Source organism: Ictalurus furcatus, chromosome 7 (genome assembly GCF_023375685.1).
Source record: "Ictalurus furcatus strain D&B chromosome 7, Billie_1.0, whole genome shotgun sequence".
Taxonomy (NCBI): Eukaryota; Metazoa; Chordata; class Actinopteri; order Siluriformes; family Ictaluridae; genus Ictalurus; species Ictalurus furcatus.
The window spans coordinates 30,339,409-30,363,831 of record NC_071261.1 but is presented as its reverse complement, the minus strand read 5'-3'; the positions used below and the strand labels follow the sequence as shown (position 1 = coordinate 30,363,831).

Here is a 24,423-nt window from a genome sequence, read left to right as displayed (position 1 = left end):
AAGGATGGATGGAGATAGATGGAGGGATGGAGACAGATAGATAGATAGATACATAGAAGGATGGATGGAGATAGATAGATTTACAGAAAAATAACAAACCTTAAATGAACTGAACCTTTAACTGCTTATCTTTAGTGAAATTCTCTCTCTCTCTCTCTGTCTCGCCAGATGGCGCTGTTCTGTGTAAGGTCCCCCCCTTTACACACACCATAAGGTCAGAAAAATGATATAAATAAGAATAAACTTTTTACAGAAATAAATAAATAAATAAATAAATAAAATAGTATAACTTTATAAAAATAAAAAAAACAGGGATTCCAGGTGTCTATTATGTGCTTTACGTCCGAGGATATGGGGAAAACAACAACAACAACAACAAACAGATTAGACTAGTTTATAATTTTGGCTCTGTCCCAAAGCGCGGACTAGGCTTGTAAATGATTAGTTTAAAGTGGAACTCGACCCTACCTGACCCTGTTTTCTGTGGGTCTGTAGGAGTCTCCTATCGCGCGGTTTAGGACGCAGCCCTGGTTAAAACGCTGCTGTTGTTGTTTTTTTTTTTAACGGTTTACTGTAATTTACTCCCAAGGAATAAAGCTGTAAACACAACCCGAGCGGATATCGGAAAGGATTACACTGATGACGAGCGCAGGGAGATTTTGTTGTTGTTGTTTGCTCCTCTGTCGGGACCGGATTTTGTTCCGCGCGCGCCGGTCGGGGTTTTTCCCCCCCGCGCGCTGGATGGATATTCGGAGAACCCCGAGTGTGAGTATTAAAAAAAAGAAAAAAAGAGGGGCGCCATGTGCACCAAAAAAACACCACTTCCGTGTACGAGTGCCATTCAATCCCCGCCCTGTTATTAACAACGAATCAAACTGTGCTGTGTGGGGTGTGTGTGTGTGAAGATGTATTTAAAGAGCGCGAGCGCTTTGTGCCGACCGCGCAAACGAGCGGGCTGTCGGAGCATCACCGCCTGCAGGAGCGAGCAGGTGCGGCGCATGCGCAAAGGTAAGAGGATAGGATGGTGATGGGGCTTGCTTATGGGGGGGATTAGATATGGGCTACAAGGCAGGATCCCTAGCTAGGGGAGGTGGGAGGGGTGGGGTTGGGGGATGAAGTTAAGAGAAGGGTTCATATTACTCAGATTACACTGAGATGCATTCAATATTTGTTTATTTATTTATTTATCTTTAATTTGTGAGATTTCACCCATTTCACACAGTTTCACTCTCAAAACAAAGGGCTGGAGTACTTACCTTTACCAGTCCTCAAATGTGCACCTTTTCTAACTTTAGTACCTATATTCTACCCAGAAATCTGCATATACACTGTAGCTTAAAGCTTTACATCCACATTTCCAGGTGAAAAGCATACTCACAAAGGTACAAAAGGTGTATGCGTAACGGTACCACCTCAGCAACAAAGAAAGGTACCGTTTGGTACCCTTTTATTCCCGAGAGTATGCAATGTTTACAATGCAAGTACACATCTGCACACAAATGAGCATTATGTATCAAGTGCATAGGAGTCGACTTTGTGACTCAAGGAGTCGATTCAGTACTGTAACAGTGTCCGATTCACTTCGTCAGTTCAACTGTGCTGTGTATTCAGCATTTAGTGTAGTTATTAATATAAGCGGTTTGAAAAAAAATGTTAATAAGATGTACAAGGCATTGCACAACACTGTGAAGTCTACATTACGAGTCAATTAAACGCTCAAAGAGTCGATTCAGTACTGTAACAGTGTCTGATTCACTTCATGTCAGTTCAGCTGTGCTGTGTATTCAGTTTTTAGTGTCATTACCAATATGTAAGGTTTGACATTTAAGATGATAAGATGTGTAAAACATGCACAAAATATATATAAAGTCTACATTATGAGCCAATTTAACAATCAAAGAGTCGATTCATTACTGTAAATGAGTTCAGTTCAGGCCACAGTTTGTGCTGTTTATATGTTTTTACTTTACAGTTACTAATATATAACGATTCAAACTGAAATAAAATGGACAAAGCAAGCACTAGGCTATGAGGTCTACATTATGACTCATTTTAACCCTGTAAGAGTTGATTCAGTGATGAAACGGTGTTTGATTCAGTCCGGTTCGGTTCGGTTACCAGTATATAAGGTTTGGAATTGAAGCTAATAGGATGCGTGAAGGCTATAAAGTCTACAAAATGAGTCGTTTTAACATTCAAAGAGTCGATTCAATGCTATAAAACAATTCGATTCGGTTCAGTTCTGCTGTGTGTAAGGTCTTAGTTTAGTTATTACTATATTGTGTTTGGAATTTATGTTTATAAGATGTCTGATGGATGCACAAGGCTTTAAAGTTTACATCATTAAGAACCTTTTAAGAACTTTAAATCAAGTTTCCCTTTCAATTGCTCTTCAGATTTGAATGAAACCTTCGATTAAACACTATACTCATTGTTTAACACTTTAATTTAGCACTGCAACACTCTAAAAGTGGTCGGTTCAAGACAAACCTGTGCTGGGTATGTTTTTCGGGGAGATATTAATATATAAGATTTGAAATTTGAGGTCGTATAATGTTCAAAGCATGCACAAGGCTACGGAAACGACATTATACATGCCCACAAACTGGGGTGGTACCTTCAGGCGTACACCTTTAGGACCTTTAGTGTGTATCTTTAACCTAGAAAGGTGCACGCACTGGACGTTTAACTCCAAAACATACAAACAAAAGGTAACGAACGAATCATCGCACCTCACCCAGCGATGAGGTTAGATATAATTTAGTAGCTTTTGATTACTCAGACTGATAATTTAACAACTGTAAGAGTTGATTCCATTCGGTAAAAAGTGTTCATTCAAGACCAAACCTGTGCCATGTGTTGCACGTTTTTAGTTTCCGGTTAACTTATACGGTTTCAAATTAAAAAGAAGTAATGTCAAGCATTAACACGGTTAAAACGTCTACATTATACACTCTAGAAGTGTCCTAAACTGTCCCTTTCCTTTCTTGTTGCTGAGGTGGAACCCTTAACCGTACACCTTTAGTACCTTTAGTGTGTTTCTTTTACTTAGAAAGGTGCACTATATCCACAAAAAAAAAAGAAACATTATTATTAAAGGTACTGTAGAAAAGATTCTTTAAAATTTTTTATTTTTTTTTAATTTGTAGAGAGAATAAATGCAACGCTATGAGAGTCGATGTAATACGGCGTTCAATTCAAGACTGAACATGTGCTGTTTATGTGTTTTTAAAATCTAGGTTGTGTAAAAAGCATGAACAAGGGTGTACAGTTTACATGATACACTCCTGTGGGGGACGGTACTAAGCTGTACCTTTTCTCGTCTCTGTGGAAGAAACCTCAAGCGTACACCTTTTGTACCTTTAGTGCATCTCTTTTACATTAATACAGCTCAGTATGTACCTCACTGCCAACTAAAACTAATATACGGCACCTTTAGAGTAACTCTTACAGTGTACGATCGACTCCTGCACTTTCAGAAAAAAAAAAAAGGGTACTAAACAGTACTTTTTCCACGTTGCTGGGATGTTATTTTCTGTACCTGTCACGTTTCTTTCATCTGGAAATGTAGATTTAAGCTGTTTAAAACTTTGATGATTCACATTTCTAGGTAAAAGATACCTAAAGTACTCTTGACGGTGCCAGAACAGTGACAAGGAAAGGTACAGCTTAGTACCCTTTTGTTTGAGAGGGTCATTGTGTGCATTTGTATTCTTAGTGTAAACAGTGTAAGATTGTAAAAGCATGTTTAACACTGCGTGTGTGGTGATAAACACAGCAGAGAAACCTGTTACAGTGTGACATCTCCAATACAGGTTAGCTCACTGTACCTGTGTGTGTGTGTGTGTGTGTGTGTGTGTGTGATGGCAGGGATGAACGTAGATGGGGACTGCAGCATGTCAGTCAACTGCGGCAATGGCAAGCTCCGGCAGTGGCTCATCGAGCAGATCGACAGCGGCGAGTACCCGGGCCTGGTGTGGGAGAACGAGGAGAAAACCATTTTCAGGATCCCGTGGAAGCACGCGGGAAAGCAGGACTACAATCGAGACGAAGACGCGGCACTGTTCAAGGTATGCTGCTCTTCATCATCCGCTGATGATGATGATCAATATTACGATTAATATCATTACAATTATTAATTACTACAGCTGTTTATTACTTCAAGCGTTCTTTGGATAGTTGACAGTTCTTGAACGCTTCCTATAAACGTTTTCGGACCGGAAAACATTCAACTTTTTACGGTTCTCCTAAAGGGACGACTGGCGACCTCTGCGAAATCTGCGCTTCAAACTACGTTTCATCCAGAACCCTTATAGGTTCTTTGGATCCATGTATAAACGTACACCTAGGGTTCTCCCAGGACGCAAAGAACCCGTGAAGAACATTTTGCTAACTTATGTACACTCTTAAAAGTAAAGGTTCGTCAAGGGATCTTTGGTTAGTTAGGGTTCTTAGTTTCCTGGAATGGGTCTACTTGGAACAAATGTCGGACACTCTTAAAGGTAAAGGCGCCTTAAAAATAAAGGTTTCTTTAAACGTTTGCTTGGTTTTTTTTTTTTTTGGATCGATCCTTCCACATGATTGGTGGCAATGAAATGGTTACAGATCCATCAAGAAAAAGGTCTTTAGGAAACCAAATGTTCTACATAGAACCTTTAATCGTTTCCCAGAGGGACAACTGAAGAACTCGTATGGGTTCTACAAAGTGTTTTTCAGAAAGCCCAGCCGGGTTCATATAGGTGTTTTCATATCAGAGAGGATTCAAAGCAAAACCCCTTTTAAGAAGCTAAGAACCCTTGAAGAACACCAATATACAGTAAGCGTTCCTCAGTGGATTTACAGTTAGTTAGCAGTTCTTAGCTTTGAAAGCAGTCAGCCTTGGGACCATCTCTGATCTTAAAAAGGTAAACTTCAAAATTTTCTTAAATGACCTTTTAAGTCATTTGGGTTCATTTTTCTTTACTATCAAATCTAGAACCCTAAATCAACAGATCCCGAGTTCTGCTATTTTCTCCCACAGAAAGCCCAGCAGGGTTCTTCCCTATCAGAGAGGGTTCAAAGCAGAAACCCTTATAGGAAGCTAAGAACCATTCACTTATCAAAGAGCCATTGAGGAACCCTATATGTTCTTCAAATGTTCTTATCTTCCGAAGATGGGTAGAAATGGTCCAGGGCTTTGTAGAATTCTCCATCAGAGCGGCGGCATGGAGGGACATCTTTTGGTTTTTAAAAGAAACTCTGCATCCATGATTGTTGTTTCTACAGTCAACGGATCCTTCCATGCAGTGGTAGCATTTAGGGTGGGGAATTATTTATTTATTTATTTATTTTTTGAGTATTGTTAGGCACCAACAAGATCCCTGAAGAATAAAAGACATTAAGAAGCCAAAAATGGTTCATGGACGGCACCAGTCTGTGGGCGAATTCTACAGTATGTAGAACCATTAAGTGTTCCCTAGAGAGAGCGAAACCCCAAAGTACTTATCCTCCCAAAACGCCTGTATTGTGTTGTCGTGAAGCCAGCGATGTCTGATTATAGCGACATTTCGAGAACTGATACTCAGGACGAGATGACCAGTGATGATCATCAAAACACGTCATGAACCGGATTGTGTTTGTTCCCACCAGGCCTGGGCTCTGTTTAAGGGGAAGTACAGGGAAGGTGTGGACAAGCCGGACCCCCCGACGTGGAAGACGAGACTCCGCTGCGCCCTCAACAAGAGCAACGACTTCGATGAACTTGTGGACAGAAGCCAGCTGGACATATCAGACCCTTATAAAGTCTATAGGATCATCCCTGAGGGAGCGAAGAGAGGTAATGTGTATGTGTGTATGTGTGTGTTTGTGCATTTAGATTTGTGACCACCAACTTCCTCATCATCCTTATTCAGGTCAGAAGGAGGTTTTACTCACACAGACTGTGGCTAAATTTGGTAACACTATCTATGAAGCCCATATTCATAACGAGGCGTGCTGTTGTAGGAAAATAATCAATAACCCGGCGGTGCAATAAAGTGAAATCAGTGTTACCCAACTGGACTTGATGAATTTCCAATAACAGCACGGTTTCATTAATTAATGAACGACAAGTCTCACGATTTCTCCAGGAAACGTTGCGCAACATCTGCAGTCCTACAACCACTCAACCATGACGATGGATGGATGGACCTATAGAGCTTCCTGAGGCATTATTACAGTTAGAAGAAAAAAACAAACAAACAATAAAACGCTCACAAGGAATCGTAAAACATCTATAAAGAATTATAGAGGCGTTTTTTTTGAAATTTTTTTTTTTAAGAAATTTTTTTTTTTATCTTTCGATAAGTAACGGAATGTGAACACAGAGAAAACATGCGGTTTGATAGAGCAAGTCGATCTGAAATGACCATGGACAATGCAAACTGTGGTTTCCTGCAAGTGTAAAAATAAATACCGAACACACCATGCATGATCTCATGATCTTCTGCAGACATTCACAAATGGTTTATCCCAACCCAGAAATCAATGTCTGCATGGAAGCTTTAGAGATAAAAAAATATATATAAATATATATATATATAAATGTAAATAAAATAAAATATATATATATTTTCCATGTTAGATGCAAATAGGTCTGTTTAGCAAAGTTTATGCACTGGGTCATATTTCTGCTCATGCACCAGTGAAGAAGAAGAAGACGAATAAATAAAAAACAACCTCTATGATTGATGCATCTGCCATGCTTCAGCAAACTGCATACACTGAGCAACAGATGAAGCTTTTTTTTTAAATTTTTTTTAGTGTGTGCACTCCGACTTGCTTTTTCACTCAGTAGGGCAGGAAGCTCAGAGGAAGCCACTACATGTGCTAAACACCCTCAATGCTTTTTATAGAGGGCTTTGGTTAGCAAGTGCACAGAGAACCAAACAGCACGATCACCCCTCGGGCCCTGCACCGCGCACGGGGCTGTGAGAACAGGGGCTCCAGAGGACGGAGAACACGGAGAACTCTCGCGTTGTCTTTCAGTAAAAGGCTCGCACGGCGTGTGGAGGTCGTTTGCATTTCAGCGCTGTTATTATTTCAGCTCGTAGAGATATACAGACCATGCAGGGGTATTTTTGGGCAAGATATCAACAGAGCTTCCCATTTTAGTATGCTGATGCTTTAAAGTGAGGTACAAGACTAGAGGTAGAAATGGTGAGAAGGTTTTTGGGATAAAATGCATCTACAACGTGTCTTCTGTTGCACTGTAATAATAAAAATGTCATAACTCAATATAGCATAGATATGTTTATTGCACTGCTTGTATACAGCTTTGTCTAAAACTTGCCAATTTTAAGCTCCGCCCACTTCACAACTGTGTCATGTCATATATCCCTGAATAGCTTGTTTACTCATACGTGTCAGTGCATGTGTCACGATGTACATCATTATTTTCTACACTCCAAAACCCAAAAATCTCAGTTTCTAAATGACCCGCCTTCATGAAATTCTACCTCTTCGTTCCTATCCCTAATTAGAAAGGTTTCACAGAGGAATTTCTCAAAATGGTAATAATCGTTGGGTTGGATTCACTTTTGATTTCATATTTTATACCATGTAGGACTTTTCAGCGCATGGTGACGACTAAGATCATCCGTAGTCTAGATTTTTGTTAGGTTTTTATTAAGTATGCAAATGTGTATGCGTATGCGTATTTAATTAAATGAAGCCTCATTTGCATGAATAAAGTGTAACATCTTGGAAAACTTCACATTTAAAAAAAATAAAAATTTAATTAAATAAATAACGAAACTTGTCAGGGAAATTGTTAAAAATTGTTAAAATTCATATCCGTCCAGTTTTGCATCACGGAAACCATTTAAAACCGTTTCTGAATTAATTATTATTATTATTATTATTATTATTATTATTTAAATAATTAATGCGTGAAAGGGTTAAAGCGAGACAAGAACTTCTTTTTAGTCGGCAAGTTTCAAATAACAGAATGGTTGCGATTGGACGGAAACGATGAGATGAACGTAACTCTGTAGAATTTTGATGTTTTTGTCACTACAGTTTAAGAGAAGACACGTTGTAGATGCAACTTATCCAAAAGAATCGGAAAAATAATTCGACAAAACAATCGTTTCTTCCTGTAAACTCACTGCAAAACTGATTCATTGTAAAACTGTCGTCATGACGCTGGTGCAGTTCTATATTTGATAAGATGAAATATAAATTATAATGATGAACTATTCCTCTAAAGAGGTTTTTTTTTTTTTTTTTTTTGCTATTTAGATGGAGATGGCGTAGCAGTCTAGGAACTCTCTTATCAATTTGGCATCAAGGTCATTGGGTTAAATCTAGATGTCTCTCCATGGGAACCCTAACACAGACTGTAGGGCTGCAAATGAGCTTTTAGGGAGTTATGAACTATAAAAAGAACTCATGAAGAACCTTGTTTGTTTCTCCTGTATAAAATGTCCACAAAATTCAAACTTTAGGTCTCAAATGACCAAAAGACTAAAGAGGCCACCTCGAGGATCTTCGCATCTTCTCGTGCTTGTGAATCTCCAACCATCAGGTGCTTCCAGTGTAGAAATGACATTGTTTTTAATTTTGTGTTGTTTAGGCTCCAAGGCCAGCAGCATCGAGGAAAACTCGACACACGTGCCGTCTCTCGGTTACATGCACTCCCCTTATCCTCCTATCCAGCCTCAGGTAAGCTCTTACTCTTACCATTAACAATCCAGTGGATATATATGAGAAATTTTTACACTAAAATGTTGCTCAAATGGCTTCTCTCAAAGACCACCTTATAATTGAAAAGTCTCCATTTATTGTCGAGTTCCAGTTTTCCAGTTAATTGGAAGATCCTGAATTTCCCCCTGAAAGAAAAGGGTTAAAGTATTCAATTGTAAAAAAAAAAAAATTAATTAATTAATTAATTAATTAATAAACCGCACAATTCTCATTTCCTCACTGAATTTCAAATAATAGGAACCACTGTACAACCCAGTGTTCATATAAATGCGAAATTCAACCCTAGAATACCTTCAGATCTGAGAATCTTGGTGACCTTCGTCATCCAGGCGACTGTTCAAACCCTCGGAGTTGTTCTGCTATAGGAAACCAATCAACGTCATGGTAGTGTGATGAAGCGGAGTTACTGTTTCCACCCCCAATAACAGTGTTTTTATTCCTCTTGCACCACAGAAACTGGTCAACGATTACAACGTTTCATTTATCACTGAACAACACGCCGTACTTTTTCAACAATCCACTCGAACGTTTGATGGAACGTCCGCAAAACATGTTACTTCCTGTTTTAAACAGCTGTGAACAATCGTTTAAGTTAATAAGACAAAAAAAAACTCTGACACTGGAGACTCCTTAAATACGTCCGTTTATATGGAGATTTTGCCATACGAGTTCTTTGTGCGCTGTTGCTATAGAAACAATAACGTACGGATATAGAAAGCAAGTGCATTACTATTGATCTGCTCTTGTCAGAGCTGCTGTGATAGGAAATGAATCAACATCTTCTGAGCACAAGTTTTTCATCCATTCCCTCAGATGCCTAGCTACATGCTGGCGCAGGACAGGAGAGACTGGAGAGACTTCGGTCCTGAGCAGCCGCACCACCCGCCACCTCACGCGGAGATACCGTACAGTCCGTATCCGTCCCGGCCTCTGCAGTGGCACACGCAAACCTGCGACAACGGTACACACTCCGAGCCAGACACACACCCTCTCGCACCGTTTCATTCAAAGTGTCCAGTCCACTGGTGTTCATTTCAACAGCTCATTTGGGTTTCATTTTTTAGTCGTTCTTAAAACACACAACATGTTTTGTCACACTTTGAAGTCAACTATCTGAGCAACACCTAAAAGTTGCGGTGTGTCATGGCCACTTCTCACTTTGCAGAAGGAAAACACACCTTCACACAACACAGTGCTCTGAAATATGTCGATACAAACAACTATTTGAAAGTGAGCCAAAAAAAATAGCGTGTGCTCGGGTTGTAAACACTGAAGAACCCGAAGAAGCAGTGGGTGGAATTTTATAAGTGCTGAGCAAACTGTTGTAAATAATGACTATGCTCCTCCGGTTCCTCACGCTAGAGTTAGGTCGAAGATCTTGAGGTTTGTTTCGAGGAACCAAAACGTCAGGATTACAAATTTGTATTCATTAAAGTGGGACGCATCCTACTTTATTTTATACGTTTATAGTTACATTTAATGTTGTGCATGCGAACGTCATGAAACAAGGTCCGGTTCTCACTTACGGTATGTTATAGCACCTATAAACGGTCGTCCCGTCACAAGCGCTGACACTGGAGACTCCTTACATAAAGGTTATATAAATGTGTCCTTATAGAAAACGTCATTATATCAAATATTACATACGTTTTTTTTTTTTTTAATCAAATTTTTTTTTTTAAAGCTGTTTATGTGAAGCATCCACAGTATGAACGAGCTGTTACTATAGAAACAGTTATCGAACATGTATAAATCTGTGTAAACTGTTAGCGCTGCAACGAATCAACACCTTCCGACCAATCAGATTCAGGAATCCATCCGCCCAATTAGAGTTTAATCACGATACTTTATATTGAGGGTTTTCTTTTTATTTCTTTCTTATTGAACAAAATCAGCATTCGTAATCGTTTCATTTGAGCTTTTCTTTTGAGCTGTTTTTATGTGCTGGGGAATAAAGTTACCTCATTTCAGGCATCATTTTCGGTCTGCTTCATAGAATAAAACGTGATGGATCAGTGAAAACACAACGTTGTTTTTAGTAGAAGGGATTGTGACTATCAGGTCTGGAAAAAAAAAACCCCTCCCAAAAAAAAAAAAAAAAACCCACACAAATAGAAGCGGCACAGAAATAGACACGGTCTGGTCGTTTGCCTCGGAGTGTCCGAGTTCAGAGATACACGCAGAGCACGGTCGAACTGGCCAGGGGTGCGCCGGTTTATACGGCTGCTGTTGTTCGTGAAAACTTTTTTTTATTTTGGTGTTTATATACTGGGCTCAGGATGAAATTTTTTTTTTTTGCATTTGTTTTTGCATTCGTTATGGTGATGTGAGTTTCGGTCATAAACACGTTTGAGATAATAACGTCGCTTCAGCTGTGACTCTCACACACTGTGAACAATGTTGCCATGGTTAACCCTGCGCAGAGAGCAGATGTAGTGAACAGGAAACCAATTGGGATTTGGCCTGACTGTCTTTAAAAAGAGCTGATCAGGGAATATTGTTTGCCTGAGAACCTTGAGATTAAGACACTAGAGAATGAGCTATCAAAAAAAAAATAGGGTTCTTCCAGGGTTCTTTAAGGGTTCAGTGTCATTGATGTAGAAGCTCCTCCTCTTCTTCTTCTTCTTCTTCTTCTTCTTCAATACCTGTAGTAGTATACCAATAACTGGTTTAATACAACATACATAAGAAAACAAAAGGGTTCAAGGTTTCTTTGGATAATTAAAGTCTCTTTGGACATTTCTCATAGGAGCACTGCTAAGGATTCCACAGGGGAACTGAAGAACCCTTTCTTTAAAAAAAAACTAAATAAATTATTGAATAAACCTTTCAGGCTCTGTATTTAAAAACAACCTCAAACATATTTATAATATCATTCAGTTCTAATTTATCACATGCGTTATCATCATGAGGAAATCCAAAGACATAACTAAGGAAGGCATTGCGGATTTGAAGGTAGATTACGGTAGATTAAAGTGTTGATTTGTTTCCAGCCAGCAATCAGAGACGTTTCTTTTCCGCAGCAAATCCTGATTCCTCTACAGTTTCTGTCTGTTGGAATTAAAACCATTCCTTCTAACAGTGTGTGACATTTTGCAGCGTACCAGATATCCGGATCCTTCTACACGTACACTCATTCAGAGTCGCATCCCGTGTCCGTGGACCCGAGTATGAGATCCGCAGAGACCATGGCTATCTCTGGTAAACACTCACTCACACACACCACGTTTGGGGTTTTTTTTTGTTTTTTTCTTTCGATTTTTGCTTCTCACTTTTTTGCCAGCTGTTCCAGATTATCTTCCACACAAATTCACTCGAATTCACCGGCTTTCTTCCCAGACTTCCGCCTGCACGTGTCACTGTACTACCGCGAATCTCTGGTAAAAGAGGTCACCACCACCAGTCCTGAAGGTTGCCAGATCTCGTCCTCATCCTCCCCGTCCTCTCCGTCCTCCCCGTCGTCCCCGTGTGTAGAGGAGAGGCTATTCGGCCAGCCCGAATCTGTGCTCTTCCCGTTCCCGTACCCTCAGTCTCAGCGGCGCGGTGCTGATAAGCTTCCCAACGTGCTGGAGCGTGGCGTGCTGCTCTGGCTCACGCCTGATGGACTCTATGCCAAGCGCCTGTGCCAGGGCAGGGTGTACTGGCAAGGACCGCTAGCGCCGTACTCGGACAAACCCAACAAGCTGGAGAAGGAGCAGACCTGCAAGCTCCTGGACACGCAGCACTTCCTGTCAGGTAAGAAACACCTTACACCTTTTATTCGTGCTCGGATGTGCGGCTAACGTGACTGAACAGTGACACATTTTAATGCTTCAACATTAGCGATTGCTCCGTGGGTATAAACAAATCAATCTGAGGTGGGCTACGCTTTGTTTTGTCTAGCGCCACCGGCTCTGAACAGATGAGAACTTTACAGAAAATAAACACACACTTCACCGTCCTGTTGTTTTTAAACATTCCCTTTTCGTGATCGTCACGAGACAGGTCATCACAAGTTCACACGTCAGACACGAGAAGGTCAATAAAATAAAACGAATCAACAGAAGACAGTGAAGTCTCTTTCCTTTCTTCCTTTATTTACATCAAAGCACGTGATTGGCTGCAACCATGATGTGCAAAAGAAGGTTCATGTTAAAATAAAATTTAAAAAAAAGATGTTAATTGGTTTTGCGACACTATTTTTTTTTTTTTTTTTTTGAGTGTTTGGTTCATTCTAGCATTTTCTGAAAGTATTGTGGACGTGGCTAGTACTTATTTTAACACAAGATCATAGTTCGTCTAATATTAGCTAGTTTGGTAGTATCATTCTCGATTCTGATTGGTTGGTTAATTTTTGATAACAGTAGTTCCGACCCCTTATCGTTTCTATAGTAACAAATTACCCAGGGACTGGGTATATATGGTTGACGCGCCACATAAACTAAACCAAATAATAAACAGATTAAAAACTGCTTGTTATTTAGCAAAGAAAAGTGGGTGTGTTCATTAATATAGTGGCGTTTTCTTTAAGGAGATGGCTTTAAGGCTATGTAACATTTATGGAAGGAGTCTCCAGTGTCAGGGCTTTGTAACAGTCAGAGATCAAGTCTTCAGGAATGGAGGTTATTATATTTTGTGGTTTCATAGGAACAAGCTGCATTTGGGGGAAAAAAACCCCAAAAAACCCCCATCATATTATCTTCAACTGTTTGTAGTTGCTTTAATGTAAGCGTAAGTGATTATTTTCCTATAACAGCAGGCCAACTGTGATTTATTCCTTACATAATGCCCTGGCTTGCAAAATCTACAAATAAATATTCGACTGCAGTTTAGGAATAATATTTACCATTGGATTGTAGGAACTTCTGTCAACTTTCCTGGATCTAATGTCCATAAACGCTCCTACAACGTGATGTCATTTTATAGCTTATAGGATTAAAAAAAAAAAATATATATATATATATATATATATATATATATATATATATATATATATATATATATATAACATTTTATTTTATTTTATTTTTTCAGAGAAGATTTTAGAACCTTGCAGGATCATTATTTATTTCTAATAGGTTACATTCTAACCTTCGTAGAATGTTCTAATAACGTTCTCTGGCGGCTTTGACATGAGTCGAACTGTTAAAATCGGACCTGGTTTTTAAAATTGGGGTTGAATTCTCTTCAAAATGCCAATTCAAGTGAAAAACAAAGAGGATGTAATGATATTGATAGTAATGCTGATGATGAGGATTGTTATCGTTTGAAGAGGGATAAAGGGCACAGTGTGGTCATGATAAGAAAGAGCATGACCTTTACTGGGGTTTATAAATCAGCTGACATTGCTATGTCATATTATCTAATTTATTACAGGAGTTGCACATTCGTATCTCACTTAAGATCCTAGAAACCTGGTTTTGGCTGTAAGATGATAAGTGTGGTAAGATTGGTGGAAATGTCTTGTCATTTAAACCCCCCCTTCAGCCAGCCTGTGGTTCAGACCGTAGCGACTCTTAGTTCGGTGTCACATATTAGTCAATTCAAAGCTGAGGACTTTCCAAAACCTTTCAAGCGAATGTTTTTCGAACATTAGCCTTATATGACACCTGCGGCACTGACTACACCTGTCACAGTCACTAAATGTCATCTCATCTCCTTGAACTAGTCATCAGTGCCCTTAGTGAGCAGGAGAACAGGGTCATGTGGACACCATATTACTCATCGGGTGCTTTTGTATCGGACGAGCAGAACTGAACAGAATGACTCGGAGCAGATATTTACCAATTTTTACCAAAGGGGGCTAAACTTCTGGGGGGGGGATTCATTATTACACATTTCAGCGTTTCTAATGCTTTAACCACCATAAGATTTTTAAGCAACACAAGCCACCATCATTGCTTTATCAAGCCACTTTGATCGAATAACATTTTAGTTTTACCATTAAATACAGTTTAAACCCTTTCTTAGACTGAATATGGCGATCATCTTTGATCAAAACCAACAAATCATCTTTCACAACTCGGCTAATGCGCTAATCTTTTAGTAAAGTTGTGTGTAAATGTCGGCATAGGCCAAACCGAACTAAAAAGTCCTGCCAGATTTACTAAAGTTTTGGTTCGTTTAAATAACGTGTTAATAAATGCTCAAATAACGCAGCCATACTGTAAGCAAGCACGTTGCCAGCATAGCTAATTTACTTTTAGCCATGCCTACAAAACTCAGAGAGAGCCGAAAACACCTCCTAAGCATGGCGTGTGCTAAATCTTCCAGTAATGCAGCTCAGCCACTGCAGCACCTCAGCTACCATAGACACACACTAAATGTTGTATAGGGCGCCATTAGTTTTGTCCTGATGGAACGGCTAGTCTTATTCGTGGTAATTTATGGATTTGTTTTGGATCGTTTTCTTTCAAGTCACCAAATGTCCATTACATTGGTGTGTCATTGAAATAAAACACAATGAAATAAAGTGATTGAAACCTGAGCGCGTACTCCAAATATGAAATCGATTATACGATGCATCAGTTATACGATTCGAAGCCGATAGATCGAGGTTCACAGTATCGTACGTACGTTTACACGTAGGATATAGACGCAGATATAAACGTACGTACAAACGTAGGCTATGAACATTTCCCCCAGTTTTGCTCATTTTTATGAACACCACGTTTCTCAGTATACGTGTTAAGAATCTGGTTTGTATCGTGTTTGATGAATGAAACCCGTTCTTTAAAGTTCTCAAGGAAATGGAAATAAAACAAGTTTTCAGAATTCCTGTTTCTCTGGCATCAATCTCACCTTCTTCAAACTTACCTGGCACTGGAAATTCTTTAACCTAGCAAAAAAAAAAAAAAATTAAAAAAACAACGAACACGTCTTCTTAGCATCTCAGCTCTGTTCAGAGGAGGATCTGATTAGCAAGTGTAATCATGTTTGCTAGCTAGGTTGCAAGTGCACAATCTGAGCTCTTATAGCATTAATCTGCTCTCCAAACAGTGACCAGAATGACTGCATAATAATAATAATTCAAATAAAAACAGTCCTACTGTCTGAGGACATGTGCTTAATTTAGCCAGCTAGCTTAAGAGCTGCAAAGTCAGCTAGCTACCAGTGTGACAGAATGGAATAATATGACAGCAAAGGGACAAAACAAAAACACACAACACGGATAATCTATAAAGGCTGAGGCTTAAGTAGCTCATCTGTGTAGCTCAGTACTTGCGCAGTTGTTAACAAGGGCAAGATGAGAGAAATCGTAAAGAACTAGCATGTAGCTAGGTCTGTCAGCATTGCTATATCAATATCACATCAAGTACTTAAGTAATAAATTATACATTGTGTGACATGGTGTTAGAATAAAAAATATTCAACCATGGGGAGGTGTGATGCAGTCTGACACACAGAGGTGTTACTGTTATCGCCTAGAAGTTGGATATTTTCCAATAACAGCATGTCAGGAAGTGTTTTATTCCACTTATACAATTGCAATTGTTTCATTTAATTAAAAAATGATACATTCTACTTTAATCAGTTTATAGTTACATTTAATGTTGCGGAACACGAGTTAGCTCCTGGTAGCACTTGAGGTTTTTCCGGCTGCAAACACACGTTCCACACCAACCTCTCTCTCTTTTTTTTCTATGACTTTCTCATGTTATAAACCTTACAGCTTTATCCGTTTTAACGTCAGACCGTTACAACGTGCTGACCCTGGAGACTCCTTCCGCAGCTGTAAAATAAACCTACAGGAAAGTTTTTAGCTTAATCCGTGTATCCGGAGCATCCTTTTCAACTGCTATAGAAAATGAAACACCTCGTGACCAATCAGAATCGAGAATTCGAAAGCACTGTGGTATAAATGTATCTGCTTTCCGCCTATTTTTCTCGCACGCCGCTGAAAAACCAAACGGTATTTCTGAAAAGAAAGCAACACATGCAGTCCTGTAACTGTTCTCCAGCTCACACGACATTCACTCATCACCACAATCTCTGCTTTCATCACAGAGTTGCAGGGTTACATCCATAACGGACGTCCCATTCCAAGGTACCAGGTGGTGCTCTGCTTTGGAGATGAATATCCAGATCCTCAGCGACAGAGCAAGATGATCACAGCTCAGGTACGTTTCACGTCCGAAGTCAAGCAAAGCTATTTTGCTCACTATTGTAAATTATATAGACAAAAGTATTCTCAAGCGATATTAAGAAATTAAGATAGACAAAAATTGTTTTTTAATTAGACAAAACAAGGTCCCTTCTATCTATGCTGATGTTAAACTGTTAAATGTTAGAAGTAATTTAAACAACGAGGCTAAAATAACAGGTTAAATGTGTGTTTTTTGTTTTTTTTTTCTTTTTCAATGGCAGTCTATAGAATGCACCTTTGGAACGATTCTTGGTTTAGTGTGCACCTTTATTTATTTTCTTATTCACAAAATGAATTGTATTCTAGCTAGAATAAAAGCTATTTTACCCTACAGGAAAAGGGTGGCAACCAAAACAGTTGGAACACGTCGCTTCAGAAAACATAACAGATATTAGATGTACTTTTTATTTCCAATGAGAAATGACAGGGGTATTATATAAATGGACGCAAAAGAATGTCCTGACTAAACACGATCCCGAATGCCATTGTCAATGTAATCAGCTCAATTATAAAGATTAGAAAGTCTGATCGTATTATAAAACCCCAAATTATCCCGAGGAAAATATTATGCTTCTATGGATGCAGCAATTGTTACAGCATTCGCACTTCCAAGCCCTCAGGGTACAACGTGACATTTCCAGACACTTTGGGTTGAATCCTGAAGGTTCTGTGCGCCAGAGAAAACCAGCAGTGCTCATGTACGTGCCGCTATACGACTCAAACGAAAAAATCCTCTCATAAACAATTCAAATGAAAATCCGAGCCCACATCTAACACGTGCGCGTTTTTTAAAAAAACGAAATGGCACAGATTTGTTAGTAAATCTCGAAGCCCATGTCAGAGTTGATGAAATGTGGTGGATTTGACGCAAAACTGCGCTCACTGGTGCAGAGAAGTCCAGACCGTGGGTACAAACATGTGGTCTGGTAACGACCAAACATTTGAAACGCTCCACATGCTGCGTCTTTTAGTGTATTTCTGTGTGTTGTTCCGGTATGATCAGCACAGTGTACATTTGGTGGTGATCTTAGGACACGCACAAAATTGGAGAAACATGATGTTGATGTGGAAATTTGGCCCGGGAATTGTCCCGCCAAAGCCAACGAGGGTTAACGTTGAGGCATTTGTTGAGCGGCAAGAGTTATCAAGATAATGTAGTGAGTGAAATGGTTGTATATGATTAAGGCGTGCTTAAATACAGATATATGTGTGTTGGGCAGCATGGAAAACCCTTCACAAAAACTACAGACTTTGTTACTCTTTTATGTATATATCTACAAGTTCTAGCATTTTCTACTGAAAACAAAAAACCCAAAACGTGTTTTGCATAAGGAATTAAACATTTCAGGATATGATGTTATCGGAAAATAATCAAGGACATGGTGGTGTGATGCGGCCCGATGCAAAGCAGAGTCACTGTTACCACCAAGATGTTGATCTCCTGAAGTGTTTTATTCCACTTCTACTACAGCAGTAGTACTGTAGAAGAAGAGAACAACTTTTTGTAATAAGTTGCGGAAGGCAAGTCATACACAGTCAATTGGGAATAGGTGTTCTAAACCACATTCTATGCACTATATAGGAAGCCTACATAGTAAAGGCACCAGCGTCTGTGTGGATATGATTGAATGCTGCCATTATCGTAATTTCCCCAGTATTACCAAAGCATTATCAAATTTAAAAGCGCTATTGTGGACTTTATAGTGAAGTTAACAAGTGCTTGTTTTTAGGGCAAGCTAAAGATCGAGTCAAGAAAAGTCTTGGGGAGGTTGAGACTGAGTAAGATTGAGTCAGGAAGAGTCTTAGGGGGGTTGAGAATGAGCAAGATCGATTCAAGAAGAGTCTTGTGGGTCAAGACTAAGCAAGATCGAGTCAAGAAGAGTCTTACAGGGGTCAAGACCGAGCAAGATCGAGTCAAGAAGAGTCTTACAGGGGTCAAGACCGAGCAAGATCGAGTCAAGAAGAGTCTTACAGGGGTCAAGACCGAGCAGGATCGAGTCAAGAAGAGTCTTACAGGGGTGAAGACCGAGCAAGATCGAGTCAAGAAGAGTCTTAGGGGGTCAAGACCGAGCAAGATCAAGTCAAGAAGAGTCTTACAGGGGTCAAGACTGAGCAAGATCGAGTCAAGAAGAGTCTTAGGGGGTCAAGACCAAGCAAGATCAAGTCAAGAAGAGTCTTACAGGTGTCAAGACCGAGCAAGATCAAGTCAAGAAGAGTCTTAGGGGGTCAAGACCGAGCAAGATCAAGTCAAGAAGAGTCTTACAGGTGTCAAGACCGAGCAAGATCAAGTCAAGAAGAGTCTTACAGGTGTCAAGACCAAGCAAGATTAAGTCAAGAAGAGTCTTAGGGGGTCAAGACCGAGCAAGATCAAGTCAAGAAGTGTCTTAGGGGGTCAAGACCGAGCACGACCAAGAGAAGAAGAATCTTAGGAGGTCAAGACTGAGCAAGATTGATTCAAGAATAGTCTTGGGGGGGTCGAGACTGAGCAACATTGAGTCAAGAACAGTCTTAGTGGGTCAAGACCGAGCAAGATTAAATCAAGAAGATTCTAAGGGGGGCTCGACGGAAGATCAAGTCCCAATGAAAGTGAGTCAAGTTTGAGACTGAAACCGTCAAATCCTTTACAAGGACAAGCTTTACTTCAACTAGTCGGCTTCATCCCTGCATTGCGGCAGTGACTCAGCTGTTTTCCAGAAGAAGGAATTACTTCTTGACTTTGTGTATGTGATAAGAAATCTCTCGGGCGAGACTAGGACCATTTTTCGCTAGACCAATGCCCCAGACTGAGACAAGGCCAAGTACAAATGCCAATCATTTCTAAGACAAGTCCAAGTCAATACAGAAAATTGCTAAAGACAGAACTCGAGCCCTACTTTTCTTTTAGATCAATTTTCTAAGGAATTACTCAAAAAAACACAGCTTTCCATTTTACCAAGGATCAGGAAAGCGTAAACTCCAGTCCTAGAGACTGTTACACCTGAGACTCCTTCCATAAATGTTAAATAAATGTCTTCTAACAAAAAAAAAACCTTCTTTGGTAAACAACAGCACTGTATTCCTTGTGGACTACTATCTGAGCTGTACAGGTATAAAAAAAAAATCATAACAATGCACACCTTCTGACCAATCAGATATGAGAACTGAATTGAGCTGTCACTATACAGATTGTTTGATCAGGCTACGAGTCTGTGAATAAATAGAACGCAGGCATATTTACTAACCAGGGGTTCTGACATCTAATTTCATGCCTTTCTGTTTTCTCCCAGGTGGAGCCGATGTTTGCCAGACAGCTGGTGTACTACGCTGGTCAGACCAACGGGCATTACCTGCGGGGATACGAGCTGCCCACTCAGGGATCCCTACCCGTGGAGGAGTATCCGAGGAGTCTGCAGCACATGCAGGAGTGACGTCATGGCCTGAACGGCCTGAAACAAACTTATCCATGGACGCTCATTTCCCCCCAAAATTCCACGCTGTTTCACATCTGCAAAAATGCCTTCCAGACCCAGCGGGCAGGAGGAGGTGGGACGGGGCGGTAACAATATGTTTCAGACGCCCGTCTACCTCCAACAGACTCGTGAACAGTAAACTCAAAGCTGTGTGCCAAAAAGGCATGAATTGTAATACTGAGCAACTGATCGATATACAGTATAAATATGCATTCCAAACTCTCAAATACTGTCCTTGGTAACTTTTGTTTTTATTTTTATTGGAAATTCATATTACTTTTATACTTTGTGTAGAATGTTCATCTAATTTCACTTTTTTTTTCCCTTTGAAAAATCAGCTGCCTGTTCTTTGCAATCGAAAAACCGAGCTAAAAATGCTTCCTGTTTACAACTTGATCAGTCGTCTATTTATATTTGTACTGTATATTGTGTATGATGTGTGTGTGTGTGTGTGTGTGTGTGTGGTGTGTGTGTGTGGTGTGAATTCTGTAGGCGTCTAATCTTGAATGTAATTCTTTTTCCTTGAATGAAGTCTCTGTTGAAGTCCCCAATACTACGAAATTGAGCTTCGAGACTTACTGTTATTCACAAGCCTGAACCTTTAATCAGAGGCAGCCATCTTTTTCTGGTGCTCAGCATGTATATGAGTGTGTCTCTCTGTGTGTGTGTGTGTGTGTGTGTGTGTGTGTGTGTGTGTGTGGTAGACTTTGTACTGATGGGAAACTGTCACATGCAGGTTACTGGCCACAATGTTGTACACATTGATGTAGAATGGTGTAGAAAGGTCGAGAGAAGAGGTGAGGGGAAAGACACCAGTGTCTCTATTTTTCTACTTTTCTCTCTTTAAAAAAACAAACAAAACAAAACAAAAAAAAAAACCAGGAAAGATTTGTGAAGCTGTATTTTTTTATCCTGTTATTATTACTTTTCTATAATTATACAACAAATCAAAATAAAGATTTCTCTTTTTCATAATCTTTCTGAAATTGTTTGCCGTCATGTAAGCTAACAGAAAGTGTGTGTGTGTGTGTGTGTGTGTGTGTGTGTGTGTGTGAGAGAGAGAGCCTAAATTTGTATATCTCTATATCTGCATAACTATTCATGCATGTACGTGAGCTTGTCACCCTCAGTGTGTGTGTGTGTGTGTGTGTGTGTGTGTCCGCCTGTTTAACATGAAACTATGCTTGAGTGACGGCAGTCGAGGGGAGAATGTGGTTTAGGGGGTAATAGAGACACAGAGCGGGTGAGATAGAGATACAGAAGGAGAGAAAGACAGGAAGTTTGATTCACAGGTGCACAGGAAAGCTGGCCCACAAAAAAACAAAAAGACGTAAGACTTGACTTGGGGGGTGGGGGATAAGTGGGGTCTGGGGTACTGCTTTTATGGCCGTTGTGTGTTTTCACATTGTACAGAAGTGGGAGTGATGTAGTGTCTCCAAATACTGGCTGGATTTCTGAAAAAAAAAAAAAAGAAAAAAGTATTTAAAAAGCAATGAACAAAATTTTTTTTTTAAAAAAACAATGTCTTAGATTAGGGCCATACGTCATAAAATAAAGGTAAACGTAATGCTCAGCGTGCCAGAACCTGGTGCCGAAACACTTAAAAATAATAAGAATGCATACAGAAATGAGTGCGAAAGTTTGCATACCCTTAAAGCGCCATAAAAAGACGTCCATTTTAATCAAGTGTGTTAGGTTTGCACAAACGTTCCTAAGACTAATCCGGTATATAAATGAACGAGAGGTTGAAATACTGTAAATCCAATTAGAGTGTGGTACATTGCTGATCTTTTACGGCATGGATAGTTCCAGTCGTAATGATCAGCTTTAACAAAATGGCTCCCACACTCATTAATCAGCATCTTATAGAATCGCACTTGATCCAGTGCATCCTTTTATGTTGTGATTGATATTTTCAGTGGTTGAGTGACTCAGTGGTTAAGGCTCTGTATTAGTTGATCAGAAGGTCAGGGGTTCAAGCTGTTTGTCCCACGAGTATTGGCTTCAACCCTCTCTGCTCCAGCGACTCTGTGTCACGGCTCTGACCCCGACTTCCTGGCATATGCAAAGAAAAGAATTTCGCTGTACTGTAATTTGTTGTGACTAATAAAGGCTTTCTTATTTTGAAGCCATGAGACACTAAAATCGAGGTCATGGATTTGGAATGTGTGTGTGTGTGTGTGTGTGTGTGTGTGTGTGTGTCGGGGGGGGGGGGGATTATAGGTGACGTTATCATTCTTTTACTTCACTTGTGAGATGTCTAATAAATAAAATTATGAGTGTTTATTTTAATTCGATGCACACATAGCGGTTAAACCCAGAGCTATGTCTGAGGTCTGGATAATTCAGTGCTAATTCATCACTAAGCATACGCTTAACTCGGAATACGACCCTCTTGTCAAGTTGGGTAAAAAATGTTTTTATTTCCTTTCATTCAAGTCTCAAGTGCATTCGCTTTTAGGCACTCACTTGAACGTATTGCAAACAAAGTTTTGGCGCTCTGTTCACTACATTTGCCATTTCAGTACAGAACCTTAGCCCCTGACTGCTACCGCTTTATTCTGTTTATAGTTAAGAAGTGTGACGTCACACTTCTGGTAAGTAACAACAGAGCAGTTAAAGGGCACGGTGGGCTCACGCTTTTAGGGGATTCCTCCTCACAGTCACTGAAGAGTCTCTCTCTCTCTCTCTCTGAAGCATCTACCTTAAAACGTACTACTATTTCCTTGATATTGTCTTTCAAGCCAAACTTCTGCCCTCTATAGGCAGTCTGCTGCCCACGCAGGACGTCCCACCCACCAGCTCAACACAAACACACGGCGTTTCAAAGAAAGCACCTACCTTCTTTGAGTACGTCGCATTCTGATTATCAGAACTCAGCTTGATGTGAAGCTCCTGAGTCACCAAAAACCATTCGAGGTTTAGAAACTCCCTGAGGATGGTAGAGAGAGAGAGAGAGAGAGAGAGATAGCAGCTTTCGGTCCGAGATTAAGGTCAGGTTTTCTGTCCAAATACATGAGTTCAGAGTCAGCATTAGCAAGGAATTGCTTTGTACCTTTTGTGTACCATGGGATGATTGCTTTTAGTCAGAGCAGATCCCATTCCAGCCTACTCCGGCAGGAATTTGGACTAACCCCGCCCACTCCTGCAGCTGTTATACAGTAGTTTGCACTTGTCGGCAATATTGTCTGACAACAAGAGTTTGTTCTGTTGATCAAAATATGAACAAACTAGCCATTTAAAGCACCGTGGCCCTGGCCAGGAGAAAGCATTTACTGAAGATGAATGAATGAAAACAGGAAATGCGTCACGCAGTGCCGAGTAAGCGTAATACACGCTCTCATGTTAACGAACGTCATCTTTCTTTGTCCCGCGACTGTCAAATCAGAGTAATGATAGTAAAAACCACCCACTCCTATTTTTTTTTTTGTTGTTGTTGCTGTTGTATCGCAGTCCTGATGCACACTGTTATGTCAGGTCAACATTTCAGACGAGCGCAGAGTGACGATAAATAAGATCCCGAGCTAGAAACGAAAAATTTGCCTTGTTAGTGAGGAAATAAGAACATTTACACGGATAGGCTGAATTGAAAATATTCCACTGTGGCAATCAAACTATTACGCTTTGCAAATGTAATAAATATAGCTCCATTTTTTCTTCATTTTTTCTTCATTTAGACAGCAAGCTAGACTAGTTTGTTAGCTAGCTAGTTAGTTAGTCGATACTAGCAAGGATTAAGAAGAGTTATGTTTTATCAATATTTTTCTTTTCTCAAATCAGCACAGAAAAAAAAACCCACAGTTAGGTGTGAAAGCACCCTAACCCATTAGTAAGGTGGAGCCCCACTTTTGTTGTCTCTCAAAACTCAACAGTGTAACAGAAATGCGTTTATTCATTTCACTCCTGAAAGTGATTGTCACACCAAATGGTCCAAACATAGCACGAGTCGACTAAGTGCAGAAGCTTGACTCAGTCATAATGCAACAAAAAGCACACTATATGGAAATGATCTCTTCAGGAATTGTTGAGTGATAAGTCACAGCAGGTGCACAACAATAAAATAGTAAATTCCCATCCACCCATCCATCCATCCTTCCACGCATCCATCCATCCATCCTTCCACGC

General features: G+C 39.9%; 1 protein-coding gene across 1 annotated transcript; it reads left to right on the top strand.

Annotated features, from left to right (window-relative positions):
• Positions 1-754: 754 nt before the first annotated feature.
• Positions 755-21,273, top strand: irf4a (interferon regulatory factor 4a). The gene is made up of 9 exons (XM_053629744.1): positions 755-1,008; positions 3,871-4,070; positions 5,629-5,815; positions 8,594-8,682; positions 9,538-9,685; positions 11,824-11,925; positions 12,064-12,459; positions 16,711-16,823; positions 20,116-21,273. The coding sequence occupies exons 1-9, from the start codon at positions 906-908 to the stop codon at positions 20,254-20,256; spliced, it is 1,479 nt and encodes a 492-aa protein (XP_053485719.1). The 5' UTR covers positions 755-905; the 3' UTR covers positions 20,257-21,273.
• The last annotated feature ends 3,150 nt before the right edge of the window (positions 21,274-24,423 follow it).